Source organism: Panthera tigris, chromosome D1, assembly GCF_018350195.1.
Source record: "Panthera tigris isolate Pti1 chromosome D1, P.tigris_Pti1_mat1.1, whole genome shotgun sequence".
NCBI classification, from domain to species: Eukaryota; Metazoa; Chordata; class Mammalia; order Carnivora; family Felidae; genus Panthera; species Panthera tigris.
Genome location: NC_056669.1, coordinates 6,316,473 through 6,334,590, shown reverse-complemented (window position 1 = coordinate 6,334,590; position 18,118 = coordinate 6,316,473). Strand labels below are relative to the sequence as shown.

At 46.3% G+C, this 18,118-nt stretch overlaps 2 protein-coding genes across 7 annotated transcripts in view; one reads left to right on the top strand and one right to left on the bottom strand.

The window, feature by feature from the left end:
• ELMOD1 (ELMO domain containing 1) overlaps nt 1–14,928 on the bottom strand; it is a 91,127-nt gene extending 76,199 nt beyond the window's left edge. The window contains exon 1 of the mRNA XM_042957825.1: nt 14,862–14,928. The gene's annotated coding sequence lies outside the window, so the exon portion shown is untranslated. The remainder of the gene's footprint in view (nt 1–14,861) is intronic.
• ALKBH8 (alkB homolog 8, tRNA methyltransferase) overlaps nt 14,861–18,118 on the top strand; it is a 63,569-nt gene continuing 60,311 nt past the window's right edge. For 2 of the 6 annotated variants that reach the window (XM_042957822.1, XM_042957817.1), the window contains exon 1: nt 14,877–14,902. In XM_042957822.1, coding sequence (XP_042813756.1) covers nt 14,889–14,902 — 14 coding nt within the window. In that variant the 5' untranslated portion in view covers nt 14,877–14,888. Of the gene's footprint in view, nt 14,949–15,292; nt 15,341–18,118 lie in introns of those variants that run through there. The other 4 variants (XM_007077675.3, XM_042957820.1, XM_042957819.1 and 1 more) reach the window with 4 other exon arrangements.

Genomic DNA, 18,118 nt, shown 5'->3' with positions numbered 1-18,118 from the left:
TCGATGAAGCGGGCGCAGGCCAGTGTCCCTCCCCTCCGTGCTTGGTGACCGCCTGTGGTATCACTGGGACACCCTGAGGTTCCGAGAAACGCAATGTAAAAACCAGGAGTTTGGTCTCACGGCCCTGTTTTACGGAGATGTAGGTGAGGTGCGGAAAGACCCCCAGACCTGCTGGAATGAAATGCCCCTCGCTCGTGACCCCCGTACCGCGTTCTCTGCTGTACCTTGCTGCCTCTCCACCAGCGAGCAGAGTACATCTACAGACACGTGTCAGCACTCTTCACGTGCCGCGCTCGACCCCGAGGGCTATAATGGAAGACAGATGGTGTAAGCCTTCCAACAGTTGGTCGCTTCCCTGGGGAAAACTGAATTAACGATGTAAAAGTGGACGAGTCGAGGGGGGACCTACCTGACCCCCGAGGGAAGGAGTGGTGTCAGCCAGACCTATCCACCTCTGTTTCCTGCGGGCGCTGGGACGTTCCCACAGCGGGAGCCTCCTGAACGTGCCCTCCGTCCTTGACCTCTCACCTGTAGGCTCAAACCTGCCCCCCAAGCTTCCCTCTGGAGGGAGTGAAAGCCCCCACCAGGGCTCCTCCCGGCTGCTCCGTGTCCGTCCCGCCTGTGGGATCTCCAGACGCGTTTCCTGCCCGCTGCTTCTGAGCCCGCTGCTTCTGAGCCCGTGTCATGGAACTTGCTTTTCCTGAAACTGAAACTTGCGGAGTCAACTTTGTCCTTCAAGGCCAGTGACTGAGGGCTTTTACCTGCTGGTCCACTTCCCTGAACACGTTCGCTGGGTTTCCCATAATTGCCTGCTGTTGAATTTTTGTCTCCTTCTCGCCGTTTGGGGACAACTCTGCCACCCCGTTGCCTGCATGTCACCGATGGTCTGCCTGGCTTCCTGGGTGCACTGTCTCCCGGCCACCCTGCCGGGCCGGTTCTGGTTCTGCCTCTTCCCTTTGGCTTTAAGCAGCCCGTGCCAACAGTGGCTGGAGAGGTCCTGTCTCTGCCTGCGGGTGGCTTCTCCTGGTCTTAGCTGCTATGAGACTAACTGAGTCTGGTCTGTCCTCACCTGCGTGCACATGTATCTTTTAGGCCTTTGTGTCACCGCGGGCCCGGAGAGTTGTTTTTGGCAACCTGATTTGCAAAGAAGAGCAGGAGTGTCCTAGCAGCCTCACCTGGACCTTCCTGGCCCCGACTGCACCCTGGGAACACTGGCTCTGTGGGGTCCAGAGCAGCGGTCACTGTGGGAGAACGCTGCTCTGAGGCCTTATGTCTCCTTCCTCACTGAGAAGGATCACCTCTTCAAGACCCAGCACCTGGGCCGTCTCATCAGGGTGCGACCCACCGCTCTGACAGTTCAACACGTGTGGAGGAGTTAGAGAAGTCTGACTAGCTGTTTGCCGCTGACCTAACCTTTTTCTAGGTCCTAGAATCCAGTCGCAGACTCGTCTGATCACATGAAAATCAGGCCGAAGGTCAAGAGCCTCAAGGTAAGCAGCCTGCTGGGTGAATAACAGCCCCCAGGACAGCATTTGTGGAAAAGGCCCTGATGAATCTTGGGGGAGAAAAACGAAGCCGGTGTGCCAGAGAAGCAGTAAACCAGCTTTTAAATCCAGGGTTAGAAGTCTTTCTCCAGGTGAAACTGAAGTGCATCGCGGCACAGAGGAGCTCAAGCCCCCAGTGTTTGCAGCGGATCTAAGTCAACTGTAGGAGTCTGGGAATTTTCCAGCCGTGTGTCCAGTGCGCCCCAAGCTGGGGGTGGCTCATTTGCATAGCAAAGGGCTGACGGCTCTCCCCTGTCTGGGCTGCTTTGTATTATCCACTGGTGGCATTTGTATATCACTTGGGACTCTGGCTTCCTGGCCAATGCTTGGGATGGAAATTGCCCTTCTAATCGCACGGGACCTTTGTCAACCTTGACTACTTCTTTAGTGACACTATGAGCTGGAGCCTCAGTGCCCAGGTCCATACAAAACCTCACCTACAGGCACTTACTTCTTGTACTTCTCCCAGCACTTCTTTTTTGTTGTTGTTGTTAATTTGTTTTTTTAATTTACATACAAGTTAACATGTAGTGCAATAATGATTTCAGGCCTAGATTCCTTAATGTCTCTTACCCATTTAGCCCATCCCCCCTGACCCCCTCCAGTAGCCCTCTGTTTTCCATAGTTAAGAGTCTCTTATGTTTTGTCCCCCTCCCTGTTTTTATATTAGTTTTGCTTCCCTTCCCTTATGTTCATCTGTTTTGTCTCTTAAAGTCCTCATATGAGTGAAGTCGTGTGATCTTTGTCTCTCTAATTTCACTTAGCATAATACCCTCTAGTTCCATCCATGTAGTTGCAAATGGCAAGATTTCATTCTTTTTGATTGCCGAGTAATACTCCATTGTATATATATATCACATCTTCTTTATCCATTAATCCATCGATGGACATTTGGACTCTTTCCATACTTTGGATATTGTTGATATTGCTGCTATAAACCTGGGGGTGCATGAGCCTTTTCAAAACAGCATACCTGTATCCCTTGGATAAATACCTAGTAGTACAATTGCTGGGTTGTAGGGTAGTTCTACTTTTAGTTTTTTGAGGAATCTCCATACTGTTTTCCAGAGTGGCTGCACCAGCTTGCATTCCCACCAGCAGTGCAAAAGAGATCCTCTTTCTCCGCATCCTCGCCAACATCTGTTGTTGCCTCAGTTGTTCATGTTAGCCATTCTGACAGGTGTGAGGTGCCATCTCATTGTGGTTTTGATTTATATTTCTCCGATGATGAGTGATGTGGGGCATTTTTTCACGTGTCGGTTGGCCATCTGGATGTCTTCTTTGGAGAAGTGTCTATTCATGTCTTTTGCCCATTTCTTCACCAGATTATTTGTTTTTTTAGGTGTTGAGTTTGATAAGTTCTTTATAGATTTTGAAGACTAACCCTTTGTCTGATATGTTGTTTGCAAATGTCTTCTCTCGTTCTTTCGGTTGCCTTTTAGTTTTGCTGACTGACTGTTTCCTTTGCCATGCATAAGCTTTTTATTTTGATGAGGTCCCGGTAGTTCATTTTTGCTTTCGTTTTCCTTGCCTCTGGAGATGTGTTGAGTAAGAAGTTGCTGCAGCCAAGATCAAAGAGGTTTTTTGATGGCTTCCTGTCTTACATTGAGGTCTTTCATCCATTTTGAGTTTATTTTTGTGTATGTTGTAAGAAAGTGGTCCAGGTTCATTCTTCTGCATGTCGCTGTCCAGTGTTCCCAGCACCACTTGCTGAAGAGACTGTCTTTATTCCATTGGATATTTTTTCCTGCTTTGTCAAAGAGTAGTTGGCCATATGTTGGTGGGTCCATTTCTGGGTTCTCTATTCTGTTCCATTGATCTTTGTGTCTGTTTTTGTGCCAGTACCATACTGTCTTGATGATTACAGCTTTGTAATACAGCTTGAAGTCCGGGATTGTGATGCTTCCTGCTTTGGTTTTCTTTTTCAAGATTGCTTTGGCTATTCGGAGTCTTTTCTGGTTCCATACACATTTTAGGATTGTTTGTTCTAGCTCTGTGAAGAATGCTCATGTTGTTTTGGCAGGGATTGCATTAAATATGTAGATTGCTTTGGGTAGTATTGCCATTTTAACAATATTTGTTCTTCCTATCTAGGAGCATGGAATCGTTTTCCATTTTTTTGGTGTCTTCTTCAATTTCTTTCATAAGCTTTCTATAGCTTTCAGTGTATAGATTTTTCACCTCTCTGGTTAGATTTATTCCTAGGTATTTTATGGTTTTTTCTGCAACTGTAAGTGGGATCAATTCCTTGATTTCTCTGTCGCTTCATTGTTGGTGAATAGGAATGCAACTGATTTCTGTGCATTGATTTTATACCCTGCAACTTTGCTGAATTCATGAATCAGTTCTAGCAGTTTTTTGGTGGAATCTTTTGGGTTTTCCATATAGAGTATCATGTCATCTGCGAAGAGTGAAAGTTTGTCCTCCTCCTGGCCGATTTGGATGCCTTTTATTTCTTTGTGTTGTCTGATTGCAGAGGCTAAGACTTCCAATACTATGTTGAATAACAGTGGCGAGAGTGGTCCCAGCACTTCTTATTTGGCGTGGCACACCCTGATTCTAACCTGACACACCTGAGCATTGGGCCTTCCATGAAATCTACCTTTTCCATGGTCTGTGATCTCTTAGTGTGGAGACAGGCATTCCATAGCTAATGGATGACGTCCTCAGTCTCTCCCACAGTGTATATGGGAGCAAGGAGGGGGTTCTCACTATTTTTTAGTGGCTCCAGGGGCTAGATCATGGTTATCAAAGTCTGAAACTCAAATTCCTAAGGAATTTCTATATATCAGACTTCCTTGGAGGCTCTCTGGCCCCATTTGTGCAAGAAACAAACCCAGGGTCTTCTGACTCTGGTTTTGCTTGCTTATCATCCTTGACCTGGGGACCATCTCTGCCAAGCACTTGTTCCTAACCTGACTGACCAGGAGATAGGACCTTGGAATCTGAAGTGAAGGAGCAGGGAGTTGGACCTAGCAGGAGCTCTGCTGAGGCCAAACTCTGTATCTGAGGCTCAGCACAAGGTCCTATTCCTTAAAAGAAGGATAGGTGACTGATTTGGTGCTTAATCCTGGGCTCTGGACCAGACAGACAACCTGGTAAAACCCTGCTTTAATCAAAAAGTGTGGCTAAGAGAGGGAGTATTCCTGAAGCACATTTTCCCTCAGGAAATGGCAATGGTGGCTGAAATCTGAGTGTTTTTGTTTAGAACATCAAACAAAGCTTCTTGGCTCTTCTTCAGTTAGGCGTTTGACCCTATTTCTCTACCATCCACATCCCTAGGAACTTAAAGCTCCAGCCATCACCTTCTGCCATCGACTTGATTAGAACTAATGCCCATTCTAGATCATGTTGTGACTGAGCCGTGCTTTATAAGATAGCACAGCCAAGGATGCAAGGCATCACGCTAGACATAATTCCTCATGGTAATACTGTCTCTCCTTGTGGTGATGAGGTCTGACCCAGCCTCAACAACAATCTCTTCAAGATCCTGGGAAAAAACATTCATTGGCCTTTGTTTATCTAAATGACACCTTGGCTTCGTTCCTTATTCCTGTATTTACTTTAACAGTTAATGAAAAGTAAGGGGACATTTGTGATCTGCACCATTTGATTTTAGCTGCTCTCACAGACCACTTCAGTAGGGCTCAAGAAACTGAAGGACCCCCAAACATAGGATGGCTGTGTGTTGCCAAAATACCACCTAACTCAGACCAGACTCCCCCTTTGGGGGTGCTCCCCACCACTACTTCAAGAACTCACAGACCCAGATGCCCAGCCTAGATCTTTGGCTCTGGCCAGTGTTGTCAACATTTTGTGTTCCCGGTCAGATTTGCTTTTCTGGGGCATCTGGGTGGCTCAGTCAGTGAAACATCTGACTCTTGACTCTGATCAGGACTCAGGTCCTGACCTCATGGTTTGTGAGATTGAGCCCCACGTTGGGCTCTGTGCTGACAGTATAGAGCCTGCTTGGGATTCTCTCTCACCTTTCTCTCTGCCTCTTGCCCACTTGTACTTTCTCTGTCTCTCTTTCAAAAAATAAATAAACACTAAAAAAATAAAAAAAGGATGTGCTTTTCTGCTTTGTTCTAGGACTCAAATCCCTATTCATCATTTCTGCTTCTTACTGAAATGCTTTGGTATCTCTCTTACTTCTGCTTGATTTTTGTTGGTAGGAACCAGGCTGACTTCTGAGAGACCCTTTGCTACCCTGGCTTCGTGGCATCTGTTCAATATGCCTAACCCTTTCTGCTGGGACTCTGAATGGAGAAACCTGTGATCATTTCAGTGACAAGGCACCTCCTAAAGGCTTCCGTACCTGCCAGGAGCCTCTAGTGATTCCGGAGGTCTTGAGGCAGGGTCCTGATTTCAGAGTGTGGAGATTTGCTCAGGATTCCATTTATTTTTTCCCCCCTACAAGTTCCCGCTTCTGCTGCTGCCATCTCCTGGTTGGAGGTACGTACTGCATATGGCTCCGTGCTTCCTGTATTTCTTTAGGTCCTGGATGCCCATTTATTAAACAATTCATTCCTAACTCCTTTTGTTTGGAATTGCTGAATTCCCAGCAGAGGCTTGTCTGACCGCTTCACCCCATGCAGTCCCCTCGGGTTAGATTAGAGCCAGTTAACACGAGGCCACTGCCACAATAACATTTACAGTGGTTGGCCCGAAAGAGCATTGAAAACTATGGATGAATTTGTAGTAGGAGGGATGACCCAAGAAATCTGTCGGAGACCCCTAAACCTCCAACAGTGATTTTGGCAGGCCCAGAAAACATTTTTTAAAAATTTGAGATCATGGTCACCTGTATCCCCACGTTAATAATTCAACTTCACTAAGTTTCTGGTTTCAAATGATTTTTCAAAGCTATCTGTTTCCATCACGGTGTGTTAAATTTCACGAAGAACTCCGTAATCAGTGCTAATTAATTATTAATTCCTCATCCTGAGACTGTCAACAGGCTTCCTAGAGATGTTGAAAAGTAAATTCTAGGTTTAGTTAACTTCCTATTAACCACATGGTCTCTGAGGCCACGATTTTCAACGGGAGAGAAACTGATAGTAGCCAATCTTTTGTTTCGGACACTGAAAGCTGGAGGAGCTGAATAAACAAGACAATTAATGCTGCTTGCCTTTTAAAAAAAATTGAGAAGAGAGGGACACCTAGGTGGCTCAGTGGGTCATGCACCTGACTTAAGCTCAGGTCATGATCTCACAGTGTGTGGGTTTGAGCCCCGTGTCGGGCTGTCTGCTGTCAGCACAGAGCCTGCTTTGGATTGTCTGTCCTTGTCTCTTGGCCCTTCCCCTACTCACGCTGTCTCTCTCCCTCTCTCAAAAATAAACATTAAACAAAAATTGGTAATAGAGCATCTAAACTTGCAATCAAGATTCTGGACTCACTCTCTTTATTGAAGGATAAAAGTTATACTCTGTAAATTATTCTTGCATGGGCTGCTTAAAAGATGCAACCATTTAGACAAGACATTTTTTCATGTTTGTCCTGTCTATATTTGTCTCAATAACACTTGGCTAGTTGTCAGAATATCAATGGGCATTTTCCTACAGTAGTGTCCTTGAACTTAATGCATACAAATGGAAAAGGAGGGACACTGTGTTGACTCGTGTCTCTGTCACTAACTGTGTGATCTTGGGAAAACTGCTTCGCCTCTCTGAGCCTTAGTTTCCACATTGGTAAAATTGAGAACATAAAACTTATGCCTAGGGTTGTTTTTGTTGTTAGGATTAAATGATAACGTATGTTAAGTGTTAGTACTTGCCAAAAAATAGTAGATAGATATGTTTTAACATATAAAAAACTGAGCTCTTTTATTCATGTGAGAACACAGACGTGAATGTAAATCAGTCTCTTAAAAATGTCCCCTATTTAACCAGCTTACACTTTGTCTTTAAATCTCAGTTCCTACATCTATAAAATGGGCTGTGGAGATGGCAATAATTAAAATTGTTCTGAGACAGACATTTTATGGGTTCTCTAATTTGATGATCTGAATGCTGTGTCATCTGGTTTCTTGGTCCCTCATTGTACCTTACACATTGAAAACATTTCACCTAAAATAAATCCCAAATGTATGAGAACCCTGGCACTCTGTTACTCTGGGAATTTTTCTTGGTAGAATTTTTCTTCAATGGTCAAGCGTTTGCAAAAGCAGCAGGATGGCTTGTGAAATGTGCGGATTGTTGGGCCCTAGCCCCCTGAGATTTTGAGATGCACCCTATACTCCTCCGGGGCTCAGAGAAGCTATTTAAACTTAGGTTTGCTTTCAGTTGACTCCTGTTGTCTCGTGGGGTCTGTAACTCTTCATTTTTACCAAGGACTCCAGTGATGCTGGTGGCGGCCAGTCTGAGGGCCACGCCTGGAGAAACATGCCCTCGTGCTGTGGTCTCTAATGTGCAGTTTGCACGGCTGAGAGTATCTGGAAGACGCTGGAAATTCTGCTAATCGTGTTACATAAAGCAAGTGAATCTCCACTCACGGTTCATCTACTGGAGGCTTCGTCAGGCCTGCGCGTCAGATCGTCACGTGTCCGGGACTTGGAGAGATGCTCTAAAAGAGGAGCGGTGTGGGAGTTCTCAGGCACAGGGGCTGCTGTGGCTGCCTTCCCTGCTTTGCCTTAAGCACGGTGTGATTTGGGTGCCTGGTAAGTGCTTACGTAATCCAAAAACTATTTTTGCAAAATGGACAAGTGGGCTAGAAAATTCTAAATTCCCTCCAGTGAGGGGGAATAAAGAGAAGTCCAGCCCCACCAATGAAAAATGGCAGAATTGATGCTTCTAGCCTGAGGTCGTCATTAGCCACAAAGTGAAACCCGAGACCATTTAACCACATATAACAAGAAGCAATCATCATGAGAATATGAAATGTGGATTTATATCTAGCACAGTTAATGAGGAAGCTTACTGTCTCTGGGCAAGTATCTTTTTGTTTCAGTGTGTTTTTGAGAGATTAATGATAACAGGAAGCCATCGAGGTAGACATTTTAAAATGGATTGTTTTTTAAATTTTTAAGATAATTTTTGTCTTGTAAAGGGACACGTTTTATTTAATTAATTTATGTTTTTCAATGTTTACTTATTTATTTTGAGAGACAAAGAGCAAGCGAGCAGGGGAGGGGCAGAGAGAGAGAGAGAGAGAGAGAGAGGGAGAGAGAGGATCCCAAGCAGGCTCCATGCTGTCAGCACAGAGCCTGATGCCAGGCTCAAACCCATGAACTACAAACTTGGGATCACGACCTGAGCTGAGATCAAGAGTCAGATGCTTAAGCCACTGAGCCACCCAGGTGCCCCTCGATCCTAACCTTTTTAAAGCCATAAATCCCAGTACTCTGGCCACCCCAAAGGTTTTCCTGTACCCACAGTGGTCTGCTCTTTATTCTATTTATGAAAAGTATGTTGCAGGAAAAAAAAAATATTCTGGGAAGTAAGCAGGTCTTCAGCCTCAAGAACAAATCATTTTGTGTGTGTGTGTGTTGGCGGGGGTGGGGGGGGCAATTAAAACATTGTTTTACAGCTAAAATGTTATGTTTTGTAACTGACCAAAAAAATCCCAGAAACAGTCCTCCAAGCAGTGTTTTACGTTCTGTATAACAAATTGCAGGCTGGCCCCTTTCCTTTTTTCTTTTCCTTTTTTTTTTTTTTTTTTTGCCTCTAATTACTGCATGGGAATTTCACCATATGACAACCCGCAAACTTTTCATTGAATTTTTATCACCAGAGCATGAATAATGCATTCAGTCTTGAAATGTCACTGTGAACATCAAATGGTTTCACATTATGCATTCTTGCTGGAGTTTCAAGAAGCCAGCGATCTGGGAAGCAGCAGAGACAAAAGTTTGGAAAGGAAATTTGATACAAACTTGTCATTTACCTAGGAGGGATAAAATAAGTCGCAGAAGAGTAAGTGGAAAGACTGAGAAATGAAAGTGTATTTTTAAAACCATAAGGAGGGAAAAAAATAAAATAAAACTTGCCAGTGGGGACAAGCGGGGAAAAAGCCAGAAGGTAGCCAGGAACAAATGGTCTGGGGTGGGAGCAAGGGAAATGAGAAAACTCCTAAGCATAGGAATTGAGTTTGAAAATGCCGTGAAATGGCATCACAATTTGGAACCATAGTAAGAATGTAAGAAGTCTCAGGGTCTGTTGGGAACATCTTCAAATATTTTCTGATTGAGGAGTCTTGAAGTAGAGATGTAATGCTATTAGAATCCTACCTTTGGGGGCGCCTGGGTGGCTCAGTGCGTTGAGCGTCCAACTTCGGCTCAGGTCATGATCTCACGGTTTGTGAGTTTGGGCCCCACATCGGGTTCTGTGCTGACAGCTCAGAGCCTGGAGCCTGCTTCGGATTCTGTCTCCTCCCCACTTGTGCTCTGTCTCTCTGTCTCTCAAAAATAAATAAACGTGAAAAATTATATAAAAAAAAGAATCCTACCTTTGAATGCTGTGTTAGTTTATCACAGCACTCACCCTTCTAGCAACGCTGTCCCTTAGGTTTTAAGATAAATCCAGCCAGGTCAACTGTTCAGTCCTTTTATGGAATATGCTGTCACTTGTCTACCCAACAGTTGTCTTCCTGTTTATTTCTTGCTAACAGAAACCTAATTTTAGAGTTTATGCCATCAAGGTCTCTTGATCTCGGGGAGGATGGGCCTCATCCCAGCCCCATGGAATTAATGATGATTAGCCTAAAGCAGCCATGGAAATCCCACGCTAGTGATCGGTCAGAGGGTAAACACATGTTTTTCTATTGCTGCTGTAACACATAGGCACACATCTATTACTTCACAGTTTTGTAGGCCCTAAGTTTGCGCTGGCTCACTTTGTTTCTCTGCTCTGAGTTTCATAAGCACAGAATCAAGGGGTCAGCTGGCTGGGCCCTGACTACAATGCTCTAGGAAGGATTTGCTTCCAAGCCTGTACAGATTGTGGGCAGAATCCAGTTCCTTGTGGCTGTAGGACTAACGTCCCCATTTCCTTGCTGGCTACCAGCTGGGGGCTGGTTCTAGCTTACAGAAGCCTCTCTCCAGATGCTGCACAGAGACTCTTACTTCTTGGAGACAGCGACAACATATCAAATCCTTCACACTTGAAATCTTTTTGATTTCTTCCACTTGAACTGTCTTGTTCTGGCTGGAGTAGATGTTCTGTTGTTTAAGGAGTTGGGTGGTTGTATTGGGCCCCTGGATACTCTATTTTAAAGTTTGCAAACTTTAATTATACCTGCATATTCACAGGTTCCGATGTTTAGAGTGTGGTTATCTTTGGGGGTCCATTATTCTTCCTACCGCAGTATGCAACTCATGTCTGCTCAAAGAAATAAGAGGGAGTCCATTGGGACTGAATGGACTCCATTTCCTGAATGAAAAAGACATAGACTCTGCTCCTTCTTTCCAGCTAGAGACACTAGTATGATGACAAGATATCTGGAGCAGCAGCAGCCACCTTGTAACCAGGAGACATCAAGAATGAGGATAAAAAGTGAACATACAAAGGATAGTGGAGTGGGAGTGTAGAAAGCACCTGGGTTCTTGATGACATTTTGGAACAGGAGAACCAAAACCAGTGATTGTTTTGGTCTGGATGGCTTATCAGTTGAGGGAAAAAATACTTTTTAAGCAGTCTGCCTAGGTTTCTGTCACTGGCAATTAAGAGCAATTCTGAGTGATATGTTGCTCCTAGCCTTAATTCCCAGAGCTCTACTGTGGGACAGACTTCTGCTTTTCCATGCTTAAAATGTAGTAGTGACTAGCCTGATAAAATTCATTTATACACCAATTCATTATAAATGTCTTCAGTGGTGGTGCCAATATTAGCTTCACCTTGAGACTAGGGTCAGGATTACAGGGTCCAGGAGTCAGAAAACTATAACCCACGAGCCAAATCCTGCTGGCATAAGCCGGGGGAGTTAAGGAAGGTTTTTAGATTTTTAAAGGGTTGTTTAAAAGCAAACAAACAAAAAGGACAAAAAAAGAATATGTGACCGGAGACCATGGGTGGCCACAAAGCTGAAAATATTTACTTTCTGGTTCTTTTACAGAAAAATGTTGCCACCCCTGCATCAGTCACTCAGAGGACAATAATAATCATGACGCTGAGATGAGGTTTACTAAGGAAAGAGTCATTAGGTCAGCATTTAAGGCCTTAGAGAAATTATTATAGATCACCATGTAAAGCTTTTGGCACAGGTAAGGATGAATTCTATCTTCAAATTTGAAGTTTATTTTCAGCTCAACATTGATTGGATTTCTATTATTACAAGACTATGGAAGACCCTGGAGTTACATAATGAATACAACAGGGTCTTAGTGCAGCTGAAAATTGCTCCAGGGAGTCCTCTTCTCTGGGAGACACGATCCATGCACTATTCCAAGCAAGAGATAAGGGCCAGTATAAAAAGGATTGCATGCAAAATTTAAAAAAATGTCTACTTATTTGAGAGAGAGAGAGAGAGAGAGGGAGCGTGAGCAGGGGAGGAGCAGAAGAGAGAGGGAGAGCGAGAATCCCAAGCAGGCTCCCTGCTGTTGGCACAGAGCCTAATGTGGGGCTCCATCCCATGAGCCATGAGATCATGACCTGACCATCCCATGACCTGATCATGACCGAAATCGAATTGGACACCTGACTGACTGAGCCACCCAAGAGCTCCTGCATGCATAATTTTATACGTATCCACCTCTTTCTAAGGATGTCAAGGTGTCATCCTTAGATGTCCATTGTCAAGGATGGACAGCAGGTAGTTAGAAATTTGTGTCTGTAACTTAAGGTCTGAAGGGTAGAAAAGGAACAAACAACCATCTAATGGCTACTGTATAGTAATTATTACATCAACCCCAAAAGGTGAATGCCATCTTGTAGTTTCTACTTCAGGTCATTCCCCAATGCCTGTGTTGTTTTCATTAAACCAAACTCCCTCCTACAAGGAAGTCAGGGGTGAAGATAAAAGATGAAGGAATGATTCACAAATCTTTCAAACTCTGGGGAAGTAGGGAAAGACTACAGAATAAGAGAAAAGCGTCAGATACACAACCTGAAGGATTGCTTGCATTTAATTGTGGAAAGATGAAGGCAAGCTAGCAAAAAACCCTGAAAACAAGTGATCGGAATGTGTAGAGACCTAAGAAAGAGAAGTTTCATGGAGGCTAAGAAGCTCAAAAGTTTTAAAAGCTTCAGCACATTCCAGCTGGGTTGGATAAGCACATGAAACAATTGAGCTTGGCCAACAGGAGATACTTTATGTTGTTGTTCAATTTGGGAGCCACTAGCCACATGCAGCTGTTTAAATTTTTTAAATGTTTATTTTTGAGAGACAGAGCATGAGTGGGGGGAGGGGCAGAGAGAGAGGGGGACACAGAATCTGAAGCAGGCTCCAGGCTCCAGGCTCCAGGCTCTAGGCTCTGAGCTGCCAGCACAGTGCCCTATGCAGGGCTCGAACTCATGAGTCCTGAAACCATGACCCGAGCCGAAGTTGGACGCTCAATCGAATGAGCCACCCAGGCAGCCCACAGCTGTTAAAATTGAATCAAAACTCAATAAATATTTTTATTTATTTATTTAGCACTTGAGCAGGGGAGGGGCAGAGAAAGAGGGAGAGAGAAAACCCTAAGCAGCCTCTGCCCTGTCAGCACAGAGCCTGAAATGGGGGGTGGGGGCTGGAACCCATGAACTGTGAGATCACGACCTTGGCTGAAACCGAGAATTGGACGCTTAACTGACTGAGTCACCCAGGTGCCCCTCGAGAAAATTTTTTAAAACTAAAAATTCAGTTTTTCACTTGTACTTACTAGCCACACTCGAAATGCTCAAAAGCCACATACGGCTAGTGGCTAACATATCGGGCGCCTACAACATTGCCGTCATCACGAAGCCCTGTTGGAGTGTGTGTTTGAAAGCATCCAGTTGTGCAGAAGTAAGAACGCAATGGGGGAGACTGAAGAGGTTGTCCCTTATGCCCTCTTTGGTAGTGGCCGTGGTGAGGGTGACTTGACCTCTCCAGCTTGCACCTGGCCTCTTCACTTTTGCAATTGGGACTTCCCGTCACACTCTTTCCTGGACTGTTGCAGTGGCTGCCTTTCTGCCTCCCGACTTCTGTTCTTTCCTGCTTCTAACCTCCTCTCCGTGAAAACCCTTCCTCCGGCTCAGCAACACTCTCGTTGGGGCCATGTTTCCCGGGCCGGTCCAACCTCAGCTTTCGCTGCCGCTCCACTGTGCTGGGGTGCGGATGGGGGCAGCACACCGGCGCTGCGGGAAGTGATTTCCTCGGGGCTCCTGGCTCCACTTCCTTCCCTGCGCTCACGCGGTTCCTAATACAATGAGGGCTGAATGGTGATCAGTGCAGTCGTGTCACACGGATAACACTGGAGCCGCAACAATGGCTAACCCTCATCCTCTCCTGTTAACACCTTTTTCTTTTCCGTGCGCCAAGCCTGGGTCCTGGTTAACCATTTGCTACCATGCTTTTTTTTTTTTTTTTTTTTTTTTTTTTTTTTTTTTTACCAGTGCAACAGCCTGTTAAATAGTCTTTTTTTTTTTTTTAATTTTTTTTGACGTTTATTTATTTTTGAGACAGAGAGAGACAGAGCATGAACAGGGGAGGGTCAAAGAGAGAGGGAGACACAGAATCTGAAACAGGCTCCAGGCTCTGAGCTGTCAGCACAGAGCCCGACGCGGGGCTCGAACTCACGGACTGTGAGATCATGACCTGAGCTGAAGTCGGACACTTAACCGACCAAGCCACCCAGGCGCCCCTAAACAGTCTTCTTTAGTCCCTCGTCCCGCCTCCCAGCGGAAGCTCTGGTCCCAGACCCGCAGGACAGAATGGTTTCTGTGATCACAGAGCGTCTTCCCGGACTCGGGGCGGCCCCTCTTCCCTGCCCTGCACCCGCCTCGGCGTTCTTCCACACGTCTTCCTGTCGCTGCGTGGTACTCACCAACCCCGGGCACGTTCGTGCATATTCCCTGTCCTCTCTGTGGCCCACGCGATGTCACCTTCCAGACCCCAGGGTCCTCGCCCGTCCCTCTTAGAAGATTCGGGAGGAAAGGTGCTCAAGGCCCAAGGAGTTGGGGGGGACAGGGGGAGCATCATTGAGGGACCGAGGGACACAACCGGCTTCGCAGTGCCCACCTGGGGAGCTATGCAAAGTAAGGAGCACTCCCAACTCTCACTATTCCCGAGAATAAGGCAACCACACCTTGACAGTACCACACAACCATTTACGGGCGGCGGATCTAGGCCGGGGGAGTGGCCGAGGCCCTCGGGGCGGCGAAGGGGATTGTGGGAGCGCTCCTCGCCGCCCCGCAGACTCACGGGAAATGTAGTGCAGTTTCCTCCAACATGGCTGCGCCCAGGTGAGGGGATGCGCCTGTAGCCGCCGCCGCTTTCGGGGACAAACCGGTGAGGCTGGCGAGGGAGAGGGCGCCGGCGCGGTGAGAGCCCAACCTGGGCCGTGGCGGAGATGTGAGGCACTTGTCGGAGGCGGGAGGGGTGGCTGCAACCCCGCGTTGTCCTGTCGGCCTCTTCCGGTCTCCTCTGACCGCCTCACCCCGTGGGCCTCGGCACGGAGGGAGGGGAGGGGTGGCCGGAGCGGGCCCCTGGGACGGTCCGTGGGCTGCGGCGTGTCTGTGCGTCGTCTGGTCGTGCCGCTGTGTGAGGTGCACGTGTGTGTGCGCGCGCGGTGCGGATGCTCACGTGACTTCGGTGTCGCTCTTGGGTTTGCTGTGGGCTTGGGGACTGGCGGTCGCGGCCTGGGGAGTGTTCGTCTGGCGCGATTAGGGCTTGTCCGACCTGTGCGTTGAAAGAAGGGCATTGCTCGTGGGGTTGGGCGGCTCACACAGCTCGCTCTTCCTGTGCTCCAGTTCGAGCAATCCCGGAGGCCTTTTGGCCGTTGGTGGTGCCAGGCTCTGGTTTTGGTTGATTTCGTTTAACGGGCGTTTACCGATTCCCGCTGTCTGCCGGGCACTTTCTCCATGGCCTCAAGTAGACAGCATTTTTCTGGGCGAGCCCATCACGCAGACGGGTAGTTGTGATACAATCTGAAAACTGCACCGATAGAGATACACTACGCATTAGTGAAACATTGAAGAGGGCCGCCAGACTCAGAATTCTGAGTGGCTTGGGAGGGAAGAAGGCAAGGTTAGGTAAATTTAGTGAGTATAGGCTTACTCAGTAAACGTTTATTGGGTGGTTACTTGTTGCCAGATCCTGTTTTTTTGTTGTTGTTGTTTTTCTTTTTTTAAGTTTATTTTGAGACACAGAGAGAGGGACGAGTGGAGGAGGGACAGAGAGAGAGAGAGAGAGAGAGAGAGAGAGAGAGAGAGAGAGAGAGAGAAAGAATCCCAAGCAGGTTCCTCGCTGTCAGCACAGAGCCCCATGTGGGGCCGGGTCTCATGAACAGCGAGATCATGACCTGAGCCAAAATCAAGAGTGCACGCTGAACTGACTGAGCCAGCCAGGTGTCCCTAGATCCTAGGGACGAAATACAGACAAAATCTCCACTTTTCTTATTTTATTTATTTTATTTTCTGTTAAGTTAGAGGAAGAAGAGAGGAAAATAATGAGTAGTTGTTCTTCAAAGTAAGAAAATACAGAGTAGGTGTTCTTCAAAGAATTAAAACAGTGAAATGACAAGTGGCAAGTGAAATGACAACCGTTTACAATTTCAGGGGCACCTGCGTGGCTCAGTCATTTAAGCATCTGACTCTTGGTTTCGTCTCAGGTCATGATCTTGTGAGTTGGAGCCCCTCATCAGGCTGGCTGCTTGAGATCTCTGTGTCTCTCTGCCCCTCCACCACTCAGTTTCTCTCTCAAAAATAAACATTATATAAATTTAATTTTCAGGGCACCTGGGTGGCTCTGTTAAGCCTCCTACTCTTGATTTTGGCTCAGGTCAGGATCTCACAGTGGTGAGACTGAGCCCTGAGTTGGACTCTGTGCTGGGCATGCAACGTACTTAAGGTTCTCTTTCTCTCCCTCTATTCCTCCTGTCTCCAGTCACCCTTACATTCACTCTTTCAAAAAAAGGTTTTTAATTTTCTTTTTTATTAAAAAAAATTTTTTTTAATGTCTATTTCTTTTTGAGAGAGAGACAGAGTGCAAGCAGGGGAGGGGCAGAGAGAGAGGGAAACACAGAACCTGAAGCAGGCTCCAGGCTCTGAGCTGTCAGCTCAGACACAGGGCTTGAACCGACAAGTTGTGAGATCATGACCTGAGCCAAAGTCCCACACTTAACCGGCTGAGCCACCTGGGTGTCCCTTTAATTTTCTTTTTCAATAGGCAATGCAATTTGAATAGCTGCTAAATTCAAAAGTTATGAAAGAAGAAAGCTCCCTCTCATTCCTGTACCCATCTACCCATTTCCCCTTCCTGGAGGCAACCCTTATCACTAATCTTGTATGTTCTGGAGATTTGTGTGTGCAGCCTATATACCTGTGCTGTAATTTATAAACATTTGATAGGAATTTGCCTACAAGCACAGGAGCATTTTTCTTTCTTTCCTTCTCTCTCCCTCCCTCCCTTTCTTTCTTTTTTCTTTCTTTCTTTCTCTCTTGCTCTCTTGCTCTCTCCCTCCCTGTCTTTCTTTCTTTCTTTCTTTCTTTCTTTCTTTCTTTCTTTCTTTCTTTCTTTCTTTCTTTCTTTCTTTCCTTAATGTTTTTATTTTTGAGAGAGAGCCAGAGCGCGAGCCAGAGATGGACAGAGAGAGAGACACACACACACACACAGAAGCAGAATCTGAAGCAGGCTCCAGGCTCTGAGCTGTAAGCACAGAGCCCGACATAGGGCTTGAACTCACAAAGCATGAGATCATGACCTGATTCAAAGTCCGATGCTTAACTGACTGAGCCACCCACATGCCACCAGGAGCATTTTTCTATATTTCTTTGGTTAATTATAGGCACCCCGTTGTTCAAGGAGGATGACACATACTGCTATTACCACTTAGGGGGATATCCACTAGGATATGTCGGGGTTCAGCTTACTAGCAGAGTCTGTGTGATCTCCAAACTCTTGTGTCCTACAGAGAGTGTGCTTTAGACTTTGATTAGACTGGACTCACCATGGCTAGTAGGCTATCTGGTAAATCGTGATCTCACTCCCGTCACACTCCCACAACATGGCAAGCAGCATCCAAACCTTTGTGCAGTGGTAGAAATTTCTTGGTGAGGGAAGTGGGTTTTTTAGAAAGAGGGCACCTCCAGACCTCAGCAGCTGCTAGCAGCCTGCTCCTGGTTGAGGTGACTCAGACCTGCTGGGCCAGCGCATTGCCACGTCACTGTAACGGGAAGAAACGAGCCTCCGTGGCTACCTGGATTTGTCTTTCTTCACGTGTAATAATGTTTGAGGGAGGAAGGGAAAGAGGATGACAGAGTGTGGTCATGAGGCTCCATCTGCTGGCACTGGGCTCTTAGTGTCATACTTTTACGAACATGTATCCAGCATCTTTTCTTTCTCATTTCTTCCACTTTGCAGTCTTTGCTCATGTGGCATGTTAAGAAAAAAAAAAATCTTAATGCGTTCATCCCTTGTTTTCCATTTCACACTGCAAAAATGCCGTTCCAAAGATCATG